This window comes from Caretta caretta, chromosome 3, assembly GCF_965140235.1.
Source record: "Caretta caretta isolate rCarCar2 chromosome 3, rCarCar1.hap1, whole genome shotgun sequence".
In the NCBI taxonomy this organism is placed as follows: Eukaryota; Metazoa; Chordata; order Testudines; family Cheloniidae; genus Caretta; species Caretta caretta.
Window position 1 is genome coordinate 160,651,097 of NC_134208.1, and position 16,621 is coordinate 160,667,717.

At 37.9% G+C, this 16,621-nt stretch overlaps 2 protein-coding genes across 2 annotated transcripts in view; one reads left to right on the plus strand and one right to left on the minus strand.

Moving 5' to 3' along the window:
* The window catches only part of LOC125633676 (uncharacterized), a 51,498-nt gene extending 38,913 nt beyond the window's left edge, over window positions 1-12,585 (plus strand). The window contains exon 4 of the transcript XR_012667752.1: window positions 11,550-12,585. The gene's annotated coding sequence lies outside the window, so the exon portion shown is untranslated. The remainder of the gene's footprint in view (window positions 1-11,549) is intronic.
* Window positions 1-16,621, minus strand: part of FBXO28 (F-box protein 28) — a 29,635-nt gene that overhangs the window by 9,233 nt on the left and 3,781 nt on the right. Inside the window, exon 2 of the mRNA XM_048843297.2 lies at window positions 130-239. Within this exon, the coding sequence (XP_048699254.1) occupies window positions 130-239 (110 nt within the window). The remainder of the gene's footprint in view (window positions 1-129; window positions 240-16,621) is intronic.

The window sequence follows — 16,621 nt, forward strand, 5'->3', positions numbered from 1 at the left end:
AATTTAACTAGATAACTGAAGTAAACTTTTACAGACTTAGCTTTACACTTAAGAAATAATGTTACTGTGTTCTTACTTACGTGTTTTAAGATATAGTATTTGGAACGCATAGCTGTAATTGGCACATACCTTGGAAGTTGTGCTTTAACCTGTTTCTGACACAAGTTGTGATATCTTTCCACTTTCAGAAATCCCTGATTTAACATTCGCTGGCAGACCAAGTCCATTCGCTTACAAACCTATTTTTAAAATACAGAACAAAGGAAACTTCAAATGTCTCAAACCAAACTACAGGTTGTTTTCATGATTAGTCAGTCTGTGCTTGTTCAATGGTGGAAGATTAGTTTTTATTCTTTCTGATTTGCAAACTAATCCTAAATTGGATAAAATGTCAACTACAATACAAAATAAAATTGTTTGCCCTTTACTGATCCTGTTATAAAAAAGGCAACTTCAACACTCATTCAAATCTGTATCACTTCTTCCTTCATGTTAATAGAAGTTAGCAGCAGTTCAGTTTAAAGGCTCATGTTTAAAGACTCGTTATTTATGTCCACTAATGGTCCCAGTCATATCCTCCAAAGAGAGGTAGGACCAGATATTTCAAAAGTTGTTTAATATATCAAAGATGACAAAACCCCACTTTGCAGTTAATTTCACATCTAGAAGCTTTTCGCCAGAGCATTTTCTCTCAGAGAAGTCTGAAGGAGTGCAGAGGGACAAAGACTGATCTTGGACTTTTTTGGGAATTGTCCCACTGCGTAGCAGGGGTTTTCATAGGCAAGAATTTTCAACCTTATGGAAATGTTTTATAACGTAACAATATATATTGTTTGGTTATCATAAGCAAACCATGAAAAATCTAAAAAAAAATACAGGTTTGAGCTAAATTAACATGGTATTGGTGTTGACCATCAGACTCACTTGGCATGCCATAGGCAGGGTAGGATCCTCGTGGGTAACCACCTGTCTCCCATCACTAGGTTTCCATGGAAATTGTAACTGTGTAAGGATGCATGTGTGGTGATATGGGACAACAGTCTCATTGCCCTCTGATATCATCCTCACGGGGTATTACTGAGTAGTCATTAGGGTTTAAAATCTCACAAAAATGGGATTCCTTTATACACATATTACAGGGGTTTTGTAAGTTGAATTGTGTAGTAATGTAGAGGTACCTGAAGTTGAAATTACAGTTGCATTGGGGCCCAGTGATCCACACTTTGAGGTGGCAGGAGACTTGATTTATGTTTTAATTGCCGCCAGGAAAGCCACAGCAGTTCAGAACCTGCACAGGTTCGTGCTACCTTATCTCAGTCCCTTCAGCTCTCCCGCCTGTGTCCTGATCCGTGTACCGCAAGCTTGCCCTGGGCTGCTCGGTGGGTCCTGACAGGGTAAATATTAGCTAAAAGCATGTTAGCCATCGAGTGGAGAGAGAGAGAGAGAGAAGAACCCTTATCCCCTGTGTTTTTCTTGGGACTTGTTCAAGTGATTGTTGAAACCTGTTATTAAGGGGTTAATTATTTAAGGAGGGACGCCTTCACATATGTATAGTGTTAAGTGTTTATTGTGCACTGTTAGAAATTAGATATTAGGCTAACCAATACAGTTTAGGGTTAAAGTGAGCAAAACAGATTCAGACGAGACTTCTGTTATTAACCAAAATACAGCATAAAAATATACTAAATATCCTGGAGGTTTTTTATGAATGAAACATAGCCAGGCTATTTTTAATCACCCTAACTTGTGGGGTTTGATCATATGTTCAATGTAATGTTTAATATGTGATATGTTCAATGTAGTAGTGGGGGAAAGTACAGGAAGCTATGTTACAATGCCTTAATGCCTATCAGGGGATAATTACTCAAATGGAAAATGAGAACGGTAAGTATAAGGCCAACTTCCACCAAAGCAAGGTGTTAATAATCCAGGAAACTAAATTAAATAGTAATATAAAGGAATGGCTGAATAAAAAGTATCAAAGAAACAAGGGAAAAACCCTCTGCTTACCAGAAAATACCAAAAGCTTTGTTTCCCCGCAGATCTTAGAGACCGTAATAATGCATTTTGTAGCTCATATCCTATAACCTGCCAGGCTAACAGTCTCTGTGCCTTTAATTTGTAATTTCTAAATAATCCTCAGCAACAAAGCCACCAACAGCTAACATGTTGCTGTAAAAGCTGAAGAGGATGTGTGTCTGGGGAAAAAAAGGCGAAGCAGGCAAAGCAAATTGCTTCTAACCTGAATCTGGCAAAATAATATTAAAATTAGGGACCCATAAAACATCTAATTACAAGGTTCAGCATCCTTTTAGACAAGGCTATATCTAATGTATGTGTACAAGGTAAAGCAAACCCTGCTTACTACCCTTCTAACCTGCAAGTGGTGGGGGAGGCAGTAGGAAAAGGAGAGAGGGTGAAATTCAATGTTATTTATATTGTTTTGTTACTTGCATGTTTTTATTAGCCAAATTGTGGCTCAAGTTGTTAATGAACATATTCCTAATTTAACTAATCGACTGTGCATTATTATTCCAAAAATAGGTAGCAAGTTAGTTGCAGTTCTGGACTTACCCAACAAGGGAACGAAAGCCAGGAAGTATAATCTTTTTCTGCTTTACACAGAAATTATTCTTTTAAGGAAGCACTGAAGCTTCTAACAATCAAAATGTAGCAAACTTTGCTACCCACAATATAAACCGTGGTTGTTATTATAGCTCCTAATTCATCAAAGTAAATTGTTCAACTTATCTAATTGCAATTTTCCCTTTATATTTCCTAAATAATAAAGCACATATTAATATTTTTTTTTCTTTTTAACCCACTTGTGTTTTAATCTAGGATTTAAAGACTCAAGGAAATCACCTTTGGCTCCTGACTAAATTGTTAAACTTATTTTATAGGCTAACCAAGGTGTAAACCCAGAACAATTAATGATTTCAAACTTCAGGTTTCCTGGACTTGCTCTAAGCCAGTGGTTCTCAACCTTTCCAGACTATTGTACCCCTTTCAGAAGTCTGATGTGTCTTGCGTACCCCCAAGTTTCACCTCACTTAAAAACTACTTACTTACAAAATCATATGGAAAAATACAGAAGTGTCACAGCACACTATTACTGAAAAATTGCTTACTTTTCATTTTTGCCATATAATTATAAAATAAATCAATTGGAATATAAATATTATACTTACATTTCAGTGTATATAGAGCAGTATAATAAAAGTCATTGTCTGTATGAAATTTTAGTCTGTACTGACTTAGCTAGTTTGTTTTTTTTTACATAACCTGTTGTAAAACTAGTCAAATATCTAGATGAGTTGATGTACCTCCTAGAAGACCTCTGTGTACCCCTAGTAGTACGCATATCCCTGGTTAAAAGAAAAGGAGTACTTGTGGCACCTTAGAGACTAACCAATTTATTTGAGCATGAGCTTTCGAGCTCACGAAAGCTCATGCTCAAATAAATTGGTTAGTCTCTAAGGTGCCACAAGTACTCCTTTTCTTTCTGCAAAGACAGACTAACACGGCTGTTACTCTGATACCCCTGGTTGAGAACCACTGCTCTAAGCAAAAATGTTTATTCCCTTGGTGGTTTGGTGGTATGTTGGGATTACTTGTTTGTTTGATGGTTATATGTTTTATGTCATGTGACTAGATTGATAAATTGTTGCAACAATATTTTTGTGCGCTAAGGTGTGAATAAAAAAGTTAATAGGAAAATAATTTGATGGTACCACACAGTTTCAATATTAGAATTAGAGTTTAACCACCATGTGCATGTTCCTATAAGACAGCAATGGTAGTTCCATTTTTGCAAATGTCAGTCAAATATAAGTATATTTGTCTCAATGAAAAAATTAATTGTAACTAATATATATATAAATATAAATAAAATTTTGATTTGGAGTTTGTCAGGACCCAGATTAAAATTCAGAAGTTCACTGAGCAAACTACCATAATAGTAATGTAAGATTAATAACTATATTAGAGCTATTAGAACAGTTTTATAATGTTACAATATATATTTGGTTATCATAATCAAACTCAAAGAAAAAAATTAAAAAAACAGGTTCTAGCTAAAGTAACATGGTGTTGGGGTTATCAAGATAATCACCCCAACAAGTAACTGTGTGTGTGTATTTCTGTTCTGCACAATATACTGGGAAGAAATCTTGCTGACTTATTTGTTTTGGGTTTTGCCCTTGTAGAATGTGTGTCATTCTTGTATTTTGTTTTTGAGGGTTCACTGCTCAGATTGTTTAACCCTCACATATGGAGGAGCACTTGGTTGTTTTATATCACTCTCTTGCTTTAGCAAACCGCTTTCATGTTTGCAAGGCAATAGATCAATGTAAATGTATAATGAATCCTTTAAGCTAAGTTATTTGCCACAAAAGGAGCATGATGGAAACAGGATCCCTTAGACACCTCAGATTTTCAGGGATAGTAAAAGGAATTAAATTATCAAATCAAAAGCTGGTAAATGCCCATAACATCAAGTCCCACAACATTGTACCAGGAAAGGGACATGTCTTTACAGATATTCAGAAAACGATCCTCAGAGGCGACGAGACCCAAGCCAAAACCGGCTCAGAGGACCATGTACCTGACAGCATTATTCCTCCTCTGCAGCAGCCCTGATGTCCTGATAGTTGGTTTGGTGAGATGCCTGGCCAACTAAATGCAGACTTGTGAGCTCCAGTATTTGACTACCATATGAAGGAAGCTGAGAAAAAGGACTTTTCTGTAAAACTCCAGATGGTGAACTCTAACTCTGTAGTAACTGTGGTCTGGAGCCAACAGCAGCAGCCCGTTGTAAGGATACCGTTTGGTGCACTGGTGTCATCTTCAGAGCAATATGATCTCATCCCCAGATGGCAGTATACTGAATTTGGGGAAGACTAATAATCAAAACATGGGACAGTATTGAGGTTATTGCCTGAGCTAATGGTGTCAATGTACAAATATACATTAGAAAAAAAAAGTATCTAAAAGGGGTCGCCATGGTCAAATCGGTTCCCCATTCCAGTAGTGGAATCAAGGAAGCCAACCCCTAGTAGGTCCTATCAAATTGTAAAGAGTATACTAGGTGAAAGACAATGAGGAGTACTTGTGGGACATTAGAGACTAACAAATTTATTTGGGCATAAGCTTTTGTGGGCTAAAACCCACCTCATCAGATGCATGGAGTGAAAAATACTGTAGGAAGATATATAAATACACAGAGTACATGAAAAGATGGGGGTTGCCTTACCAATTCAAAAGAGACAATTCAATTAAAGTGGGCTATTATCAGCAGGAGGAAAAATCACTTTTGTAGTGGTAATCAGGGTGGCCCACTTCAAACAGCTGACAAGAAGGTGAAATTCCACTGATGGCGTATTGCTCTGAAAAGGGGTATCAGTACATTGGCAGATACGATATGGCTGAGGTGAACACATCACCATGGGCTAGAAGGAAGATACCAACAGAATCCATTGTCATCGTCGTTGGTAGCCTAGCAGGCTAACCAAGCATGATGCTCTTATGAGAAGGGTGACATATAGTGGAGATGGTCAGTATTGTGTAAAACCAAATATCAAAGATCTTTTTATGGTCAATTTGAGTGCAAGGTCAGAGGGTCAAAATTTGTTACACCCCAAGGGTGGCAATTCCCCTTTATCTCATCTATTGTGTTATGTAAAAAGCACAGGTTTAAGCAAAGGATAAAGCCCTAAATTTATGAAATAGGGTGATTGTTAACGAGCCCTGTCAAGTGGAGGACTTAATTATATTCACTGCCTTGCCTTCATCATATTCTGTCTTTATTATATTCAGCAGTAATGCAAGGAACCTATAGGCCTATATCCTGTTTATTAATCTTTATTAGCTTCAGCAGTTGGCATAAGGCTTGAGGCCCATTAACTTTGGCATAGATAAATGGCCCAATAGTAACCCCTAAGTTTTGGGGAACTGGAAATAGATTGTAAGGGGACCAACCATAGAAACATGAGCTAACACCAGCTTTTGAAAAGTTTTTGAAAGAACATCCAAACACAAGAGTGCCAAGGCAACGAACTGACATATATGATAATAAGTTGAGATCATTAATATACGAAACCTATAGAAGAAGGGCACCCCAACTTTATTAGCGTTCAGAAAGAAGAGAGGAGAAATCCTTACTGAATATGCATTAGACATGGTGGCATCAGCATATTATAAAAAGCTGTATCCCAGCCTGTGCACAATAGGGGAGAGAGAGATGTAGCCTTTGGGAGGTGTCAGAATGATGGCCTCTGGTGACAAAGAGGAAGGCAATGGTGAGGAAGAAGATAATGGCCAACATCTCAGACTGGTCTGCAAGGGATGGTGTATGGATGTTCAGATGTACTTTCTGTATTCTCCCCATCTACCTTACTGAGTTAGTGTTTGTGACTTTGCTTAATATATTAATAAATTATTGTAAATACAGAAGAGGCCTACAGTGTGAGTGTTGCAGCTGTGCACATCTGGGTTCGCAACTATATAGTAATTTTAATAATACTGGGCCTGATCTTGGGACAAGAACTTGTCAATCATCAAACTGGGAATTCTTAAGTAATCAATATAATTAATATATAATTTATAGATCGGGCTACAATCCTGGGAAAGGGATGCCCGAGAAAGCACAGGGATGGCTACTCCCATTATATGGCTGTTCCTTAATGAGCTATGCTGCCACTAGCTATCATCTTGTGGCTTTATACAAAAAATATCACTGGGCCAAATTCTGTCCTGGTGTAAGCAAAAACAATTCCTATTGACTTCAATGGGAGCTGCACCTACATGTACCTGGGCTGAACTTTATGTACAGAGGTTCCGATGGGTCATAAATACTTTAATCTCTCAAAAATGCCAAAGACCTATGAGCCAGAAGTTGAAATTTTAAAAAGCATATACATGGAAAATTTTATTAAGACAAAAACCATGAGATGCAGAATTAAAGCATCTCAGATACATTTCTGTTCACTTTAAACTGACCAGTGTCAATAATGCTTCCTTAAAAGCGTAAATAAAATTATTTTAATCAAAAAATATTTCTCCATTTCTAATGGAGTCTTTAATTACAAAGATCACACAGTACTGAGTCTAGGTCTTAGCACAAAACAGATATTTTACAAAACAGAAAGCCAACATGTTGAAGATTTTTAAATATATTTTATAAGGTATTTGTAAACTGAATAGCCAGTATATAAATTACAACTGGTATATTTTAACGTGTCATGTTTTCAGCTTATCAGTAATTGATATTGCCTCTTCAAAGGTTGACTACAAAAGGGAAGTGGAGATTCTTTTAAGGCTACATGTATGTGCTGAATGCCCCCACATTTCTCTGCTGGATGGAGAGCATTCAGCAGAGAAATATATTTTTAAAGAAAGAATTTAAAAACTAGCTGCTCCTCTCTGAAAGTTCTTAGCAGCTCAATTTGCTAGATGTCTGAAAATTAATTGTCAGCAATAGGAGCTCAATCTCTAGTAGGCACAAAACAGCACAATATTTCCATGGGGGGGAGAGGGGGGAGTATTTGTGTGCGTGTGTGTTGTTTTTTTAAAGAGAAGTTAAAATGTATGTGCCAAAAGCCCCCATAGTGGTTAGTGAGGGCATTCAGCACAGAAGTCTAGGATTGACTCAACTGCGTTTCCCATTACATTTAACTTCTAAGGTTGAAACATCAACATCTACTTTGAATTTACTGGTTTGTCAGTCTCAACACTACATTTATTTGGTATTTTCACTGAAAAGAACTCTATTTAACAAGCTTTGAGCACCTGTTGTATGAATCTGCAGTCTAAGCCAAAAGATTTGTGTTCCATTTTGTTCATTTTGGACACTACAAGAATGGTGCATAAACACCTCTTAAATATAAGGTCGCATTTGTCTTCAGGGACACATGCCCACATTTGGGCTCAAGATTTTCAAGTCAGTATTTACCATATATTCTGAACAGTTTCACATTTTCCTATTAACAAGTACACTGGCCACGGGACAGCTGCAGAAAGATTTACAGAGAGCAAAATTTGTTCTCCGTATTTAACAGAATGGAAAAAGCTAGGTGGAAGTCACTATTATTTTGTCTCTGAAAAGAACTGAGATAAAATCTGGGGCACTATTAGAGAATCAAAAAGTGCATAATCATTGACAGTCTAACGCTTTAAGAGCTAGTATACTGTGCTGCCCTCTCAGGCTCTGTGTGCTTTAGTACTTGCTGAAGACTAGGAAGATCCATGGGAAAAAAAGGATTCCTGAAAGGTAACATGAAGAACCATTGATCTTTAATTCTAGTGCAGTTCTCCCCCACACTCATCGATGGAGTCAGCTAAGTAGTCAGTTTAAAGTGTTGGTGTTTGAAAAGAAAAAAAAATATCAATTTGAAGGAAACTTTATGGCAGCTAAATTAAACCATATTTGTTCCAAGACAACCTCTCAGAAGTATTACTCTGGTCCAGAAGCAGGGAGTCACCTACATAGTGCTGTATGAATACCTAAAATACCACCTAAAGAATTCTGGTTTCAAATATAAGAAGCTTGAATTCTAGTGTTACTATACATGGCAAAAGCTAGTATATAAAAGATAGGTTTCAGAGTAGCAGCCATGTTAGTCTGTATCTGCAAAAAGAAAAGGAGTACTTGTGGCTCAAATAAATTTCTTAGTCTCTAAGGTGCCACAAGTACTCCTTTTCTTTTTATATAGAAGATAGAGATTTTTCTGGCAAATACATTGTGAAGTTTGTCACTGTTTAATTAAAATAGTACAATAGACAAAGAAATAATCTTAATACAATTTTTGTGGACAGATTCATTGCAAGATATGTGAGAATATTCATCATCAAGTTTATACTGACATGTAGGGTATATATATAAAAAAATATTTTCTAGTGTGTTCAGCTATCCCCCAGGCAGTAGCCCTCAAAAAGTAATCCGAGCTGCACTCAGGATAAATTGAGATATTTAAGTATGGGGTTTATTAACCTTACATAGGTAAAAATAAGAACAAGCATCTCTCTTTTGCAGACAGAAAAAAATCAGCTGTGGTAAACTTAATTCCTGTATATTACTTAGCTTCAGTTGTGCTAATTATCACAAGTTTGAATCTGAATGCAAACTGATCAGGAGTGCCAACAGCAATTGAGAAAAGAATGTCTGAATCTATATACTATACCTGATAAAGCCCATCCTCCTTCATTAAAACATAAGGCGACTATTTAGTCATGAGTATTTTTAATAGAAGTCATGGACAGGTCACGGGCGATAAACAAAAATTCACATGGCTGGCTGCAGGGCCGTCCAAGCGGCTGGCGGTGGTGTGGCTGTCCCTGGGGCCAGCTGCTTGGGGTCAGCCATTCTGGGGCCCTGGGGTCAGCCATTCTGGCTGCTGCAGAAGACACAGAGTTTGTGGAAAGTCACGGAATCCGTGACAGACAGAGCCCTATTTAAATCGCAATTTCTATATTATATTGCACAACAGAAAATTTACATTTCCACTTGGAAGTTTTAGCCTCCATTTTAAAAGTATTAGTAAATATGAAACCAAATGAATTAGTAAAAAATATCCTTTACTTTGCCAGTTGCTACTTTGTTAGATGTGGCCAGGAATTATTTTCAAGGACCAGTTTTGAAAATCAGCATAGGAAGATTAGTCTCAAACAGAAGGGTTTTCCTCTAGCCAGCAGTAGCAAGCAAAATAGCATTACTATGTTGGAAATGGTCTATACTATTTCCTCAAGAAAGTTTCTGAATGCAAGTGATTTGAATGGACAAAACAACCATTACTTTTAAAATGTAAATTTAATCTGTTCATAATGATCATGTTTACCAAGCCTCACTAGAGGATTTTCCTACTATCATAAGTCTGCGGCAGACCTCAAACCTGTCAAGTATATTCCATGCACCAAACTGAGCACTTTAAAGTTCTTCCAGAAAAATCTCAATGAAACTGAAGAATTGGAACTAGAAAGAATAATGTAAGTCACCACATGCAGAGCAACCATGTGAAAGCTTTACAGAAATTAAAAATATATGTTCATTAATTTTTCTGTAGACAACTGAAGTGGTTGACACAATCTCACAGATTTAGCAGCTTTTCCTTTGTAGCACAGATCACGTCTGCCTATCCTCACTAGAGAGATTTGACAAGCAGTGAGATCATATGAGAGAGAAAGTATGCAAAATATTTAGATACACTGCACCACATCCTGGAGCTCCCTTATACTTTATAAAGCTTCTGTTTCAGATTATTTGAGCCATCTTGTTATAGAAATTATCAAGGCCTTATTTTAAATTCTACAATGAAGTAAAATGAACAGCCATAGATTTCCTGAAGTTCTTAGTTCTGGAATAGTAAAGCTCTAGTGTACAGCTTGCACCATTTTTTCTTTATGTTTTGGATGTAGACAGAAAAGGGAAGTATGCCATACAACCTGCTAAATATGAAGTTGGTTATAAGTGCCAGAGTTCATGACAACATTGTCTTCAGTGAGTACATGTGGAGATTAAACCTGGATTATTCACTCCAACCACCCTTGTTGTGGCAGTAACTTGAACTCGAGCTCATTTCCAGGATATCACAGCTGTATAGGAAACTGAAGATGTACACATTTATTGTCCCACTGTTTAAAAAAAAGTGTCCATTATTCAAGCCTCTAGATCCATTTATGTTTAAATACATTTTAAAAAACCACAATCTAACATATTGTCTACAACTGGCAGCAACAAATCCATCCCAAAACTAGTTCAAAAAATAACTTACAGCCAGTCCTTCAGACAAGAATGTCCATCACACGCAAACCCACCACAGACAAGAACCTAAGTAAGGAGATGGGCCATCACTGTGGCTTGAAGGTCAGCAAACCTAGACCCCTGAAGACCAACAAAAGTAGCAAGTTCAAATAGAGGACCCCTCACCAAAAATGCCATTCCTCCAAGTACCTTAGAGACTAACAAATGTATTTGAGCATAAGCTTTCGTGTATCTCACGAAAGATATCTCCTGTATGTGTATCTCCTGTAGCTCACGAAAGCTTATGCTCAAATACATTTGTTAGTCTCTAAGGTGCCACAAGTACTCCTTTTCTTTTTGCGAATACAGACTAACACGGCTGCTACTCTGATTCCTCCAAGTGTCAATTCCCAAATCTCAGGCCTAGAATATCTCTTCTGAGCTCAGCTGTCAGAACAGAAATACCAGGCTCTTATATAGCACTTAACACTAGCTATCTACATGCTTTAACAATGGGAATCATGATATTTACTTCATATGAACAGAGGGTGAAACTGAGGCAGAGGTGCAGCAACTTGCTTAAGGTAACCCAGCAGGTCAATGGCAGAGCTGGGAATAGAATTGAAGTTCAGCATTTTAACCACTATACAATGCTGCCTCACATTCAAAGCGTTCATAGAAAGAAAAGCGGTATCTGTCAGTGTTTTATTTTTACTTAAACCCAGAATATTAGTGGAATGCTTTCTGAATGCCATCAGGATATTGATTACCTTCTCAGAATATCCCTTCCTCTTCATCCTGTCTTTTTCAATAGCCAGGTAATCGGACAGAGTTGTTGCAGAGTCATTGAAACCTGAGAACAGAAGTCTTTGCAAGATGGAAGATGTGCAAGTTTCCTAACCAACAGGATTACCAGATCTTTTCAAAAAGCTTGACCAGCAGGGTGCAACTTCAATCAAAACCTCAAGAGTTCCTTATGATTAGATATGGGCAGAAAGGAAATGCATAAAGCAGACCCCCTGAAGGGACCTTCATCTGAAGGACAGATGGTCAGCTACTGTTTTCCCCTGGATTCATCTGTCTGGAGTAAAACTTGGGTACTTTAAAGTTACGGCTTAGTGCAAATAGAGCAGACATGAGACTCCTTAGTTGTTGAATTGTATTTCCAAATACCTATTTGTTTAGACATCATACTTATAGATCTATTTCCCTTCTTAACCAGTCAGCTGCATTTTATATACAGCGCTTTAAATGACAGCAGATGACACTCTGCCCTATGAAGCATAGTGAATGTTTTTCTTGTGGAGTGAGATGATCTCAGTCTTGCCTGATGAGATGACAAACATCACAAACAGGTGATGCGCCTTTACTTCCGCCTTTAATGACAGAACTACAAGCTTTATGGCTTTTAACACAAATTATGCTCCTTTTGGATTCCTAGAGCCAACCTCTCCATTGTACTAAAGAGATTTCCTAGTGTTGTGCCCTCCCTGCCCTTCTTCCACTCAACCTACATCTTCTTTTCAGTTTATCTGGCTCCAATATATCTCACCTGAGAAAAATCTGATTGCATCAGTCCCCTGGGGCGATACAGAGATATCAAAAGAATAACTGAAATTAGAACATTTGTATCCTCCAGAGTGCTGATCCAGGGACAATAGAAAGGACTGAAGTGATCTATGTAAGCAAGTCCAACTCACTAGGTCAGTTCACAGATTCCAAGGCTAGAGGGGACCACTTTGATCATCTAATCCAGTGGTTTTCAAACTTTTTTTCTAGGGACCCAGTTGAAGAACATTGTTGATGCCCAGGACCCAACAGAGCTGCAGATGAGGGGTTTGGGACGCAGGAGGGGGTTCCGGCCTGGGGGAGGGGGGGCTCAGGGTTGGGGTGCAGGAGGGGGTCAGGGCTCTGGGCTGGAGTTGCAGGCTCTGGAGTGGGGCTGGGGAATAGGAGTTTGGGGTGCAGGAAGAGGTTCCAGGTTGTGGGGGGGGGAAATCAGATCTGGGGCAGGAGATTGGAGCACAGGGTTGGGGTGCGGACTCACCTCCGGTAGCTCCCGGTCAGCAGCGCAGCTTGGGTGCAGAGGCAGGCTTCCTGCCTGTCCTGGCACCACAGACCACACTGAGCCCCGGAACCATCCAGCAGCAGGTCTGGCTCCTAGACAGAGGCGCGCAAGCGGCTTCACACGACTCTCGCCTGCAGGTACCGCGCCCCCCTCCCCACAGTTCCCATTGGCTGGTTGAGAGTTCCCATTGGTTCCCGGCCAATGGGAGTGCGGAGCCAGTGCTCGGAGCAGGGGCAGCACGTGGAGCCCCGTAACCGCCTTGCCTAGAAGCCGGACCCGCTGCTGCCTGCTTCCGGTGTGCAGCATAGTGTCGAAACAGGTAAGCACTAGCCTGCCTTAGCTGGGCAGCACCACCAACGGTTGGCGGTGCTGACCAGACCAACCCAGTGCCTGATATGCTGCGACCCGACCCAAACTTTGAAAAAACGCTGATGTAGTCTCACTTCTAGTATAACACAGGCCATAGAAATTTCCCAAAATAATTCCTAGAGCATATCTTTTAGAAGAAACATCCAATCTCGATTTAAAAATTGTCAACAATGGAGAATCCACCATGACCCTGGGTAAACTGTTCCAATGGTTAACTACATTCACTGTTAAATGTACAACTGATTTCAAATTTGTCTAGCTTCAACTTCCAGTCATTGGATCATGTTATACCTTTCTCTGCAAGACTGAAGAGCCCATTATTAAATATTTGTTCTTCATGTAAGAACTTATAGACTGTGATCATGTCACCCCTTAACCATCTTTGTTAAACTAAATAGATTGAGTTTTTTTCAGTCTATCAATACAAGCAGGCTTGGAAGGGCTACATTTTTTATTTGAAATTCCAGTAGACATACAAACCAATGAAAAAATATTTCCATCAATAAATGGAATTTCCAGACAGGCAAAATGGGGGGAAAAAAAAAAAAAGCTGCTTGAGAACTTAAGAGTTTTATTTAAGTATATTAGGGTGGTCGATTAATCGCTGTTAACTCCCGTGATTAACTCAAAAAAAATTAATTGCAATTAATCACACTGTTAAACATAGAATACCACTTGAAATTTATTAAATATTTTTGGATGTTTTTCTACATTTTCAAATATATCTATTTCAATTACAGCCAGAATACAAAATATACAGTGCTCACTTTATATTTTTTTATTACAAATATTTGCACTGTAAAATGATAAAAGAAATAGTATTTTTCAATTTACCTCATACAAGTACTGTAGTGCAATCTCTTTATCATGAAAGTGCATGTTACAAATGTAGGATTTTTTGTTACATAACTACACTCAAAAACATAACAATGTAAAACTTTAGAGCCTAAAAGTCCACTCAGTCCTACATCTTGTTCAACCAATCGCTAACAGAAACAAGTTTGTTTACATTTACGGGAGATAATGCTGCCCACTTCTTAATTACAATGTCACCTGAAAGTGAGAACAGGCGTTCTCATGGCACTGTTGTAGCCAGCGTCGCAAGATATTTACATGCCTGATGCACTAAAGATTCATGTGTCCTTGATGCTTCAACCACCATTCCACAGGAGATGCGTCCATGCTGATTATGGGTTCTGCTTGATAACAATCCAAAACATTGCAGACCGACGCATGTTCATTTCCATCGTCTGAGTCAGATGCCACCAGCAGAAGACTGATTTTCTTTTTTGGTGGTTTGGGTTCTGCAGTTTCCACATCAGAATGTTGCTCTTTTAAGACTTCTGAAAGAATGCTCTACACCTCATCCCTCTCAGATTTTGGAAGGCACTTCAGATTCTTAAACCTTGGGTCGAGTGCTGTAGCTATCTTTAGAAATTTCACATTGGTATCTTCTTTGCATTTTGTCAAATTTGCAGTGAAAGTGTTCTTAAAACGAACAACACGTGCTGGGTCATCATCAGAGGCTGCTATAATATGAAATATATGGCAGAATGCAGGTAAAACAGCAGGAGACATACAATTCTCGCCCAAGGAGTTCAGTCACAAATTTAACGAACACATTTTTTTAACGCGCGTCATCAACATGGAAGCATGTCCTCTGGAACGACGGCTGAAGAATGAAGAGGCATATGAATCTTTAGTGCATCTAGTACGTAAATATCTTGTGACGCCAGCTACAACAGTGCCATGCAAATGCCTGTTCTCACTTTCAGGTGACATTGTAAACAAGAAGGAGGCAACATTAGCTCCTGCAAATTATAACCAAACTTGTTTGTCTGAGTGATTGGCTGAACAAGAAGTAGGACTGAGTGGACTTGTAGGCTCAAGAAAGTTTTACTTTCTTGTTTTATTTTTGAATGCAGATTTTTTTTGTACATAATTCTACATTTTTATGTTCAACTTTTATGATAAAGAGATTGTACAACAGTACTTTTATTAGGTGAATTGAAAAAAAAGTATTTATTTTGTTTTTAACAGTACAAATATTTGTAATCAAAAATAAATATGAAGTGAGCACTGTACACTTTGTATTCTATGTTGTAATTGAAATCAATATATTTGAAAATGTAGAAAACATTCAAAAATATTTAAATAAATGGTATTCTATTATTGTTTAACAGCACCATTAATAGCAATTAATTTTTTTAATCGCTTGAAAGCCCTAAAGTATATTTGTTTTGTATGGCATGTGACGCTGTCAATGTGTTTTTACAGATATAAAGCTTTAATTTTTTGAATTTGTGTCTGGTGTCATTAAAATAATTGTCTGACCCCCCTGCAATTTCCTGCAACTGTAATAATTTAAATAGATAAAAATTAAAAAAAAACTTAAAACCCATAATTGTGAGGAACTGTGAACATTTACATTGATAAAAATAAAAAACTTAAATATTGATATCTGTCAAAATAATAAAAACAAATTCTAACAAGCCTAACTACAAGTCATGTTTTCTAATCTTTTAATCAATCTCCTGGCTCTTCTTTGAACCCTCTCCAATTTATTAATATCCTTCTTAAATTCTGGACACCAGAACTGGACACAGTATTCTACCAGTGGTTGCAGCAGCGCAAAATACAGAGGTAAAATAGCCTTTCTACTCCTATTTGAGATTCCTGTTTATACATCCAAGGATCGCATTAACCCTTTTGGCCTCTGGGAGCTCATGTTCAGCTGATTATTCACCATGACCCCCAAATCCTTTTCAGAGTCACAGATTCCCAGGATAGAGTCCCCCATCCTTTAAGTATGGCCGACATTCTTTGTTTCTAAATATATACACATTTACCTGTATTAAAACACAAATTGTTTGCTTGCATCCAGTTTACCAAGCAATCTTGTATTAACGACCTGTCTTCTTCATTATGTACCACTCCCCCAAATTTTGGGGTCATCTGCAAACTTTATTCGTGATTATTTTGTTTTCTTCCAGGTAATTGATAAAAATGTTATAGTATAGGGCCAAGAACAGATCCCTACGGGACCTCATCAGAAAAATAACCACTCAATGATGATTCCTTATTTACAATGTTTGAGTCCTGTCCATTAAGCCACTTTTTAAAAATCCATTTAATGCACGTCATGTTAATTTTATTTTGTTCTAGTTATTTAATCAAAGTGTCGTACAGTACCAAGTCAAACCCCTTACAGAAGTGTAAGTATACATCAATACTATTACTTTATACTTGAGCATTTGTTGAAGAGTTTAAAGCAGATTACTACCTGAACTCCACAAGATTTCTGGGGAACTATGAAAAAGATTTAACATAAACATTGGAATCTCATTGTCTAGAACAGGTTCTACGGCCCCCATACAGCACTAAAAACTTGCATAATTCCTCTTTACTGGATTCAATATGGTTGCTGATTGAACATATTAATGAACTGT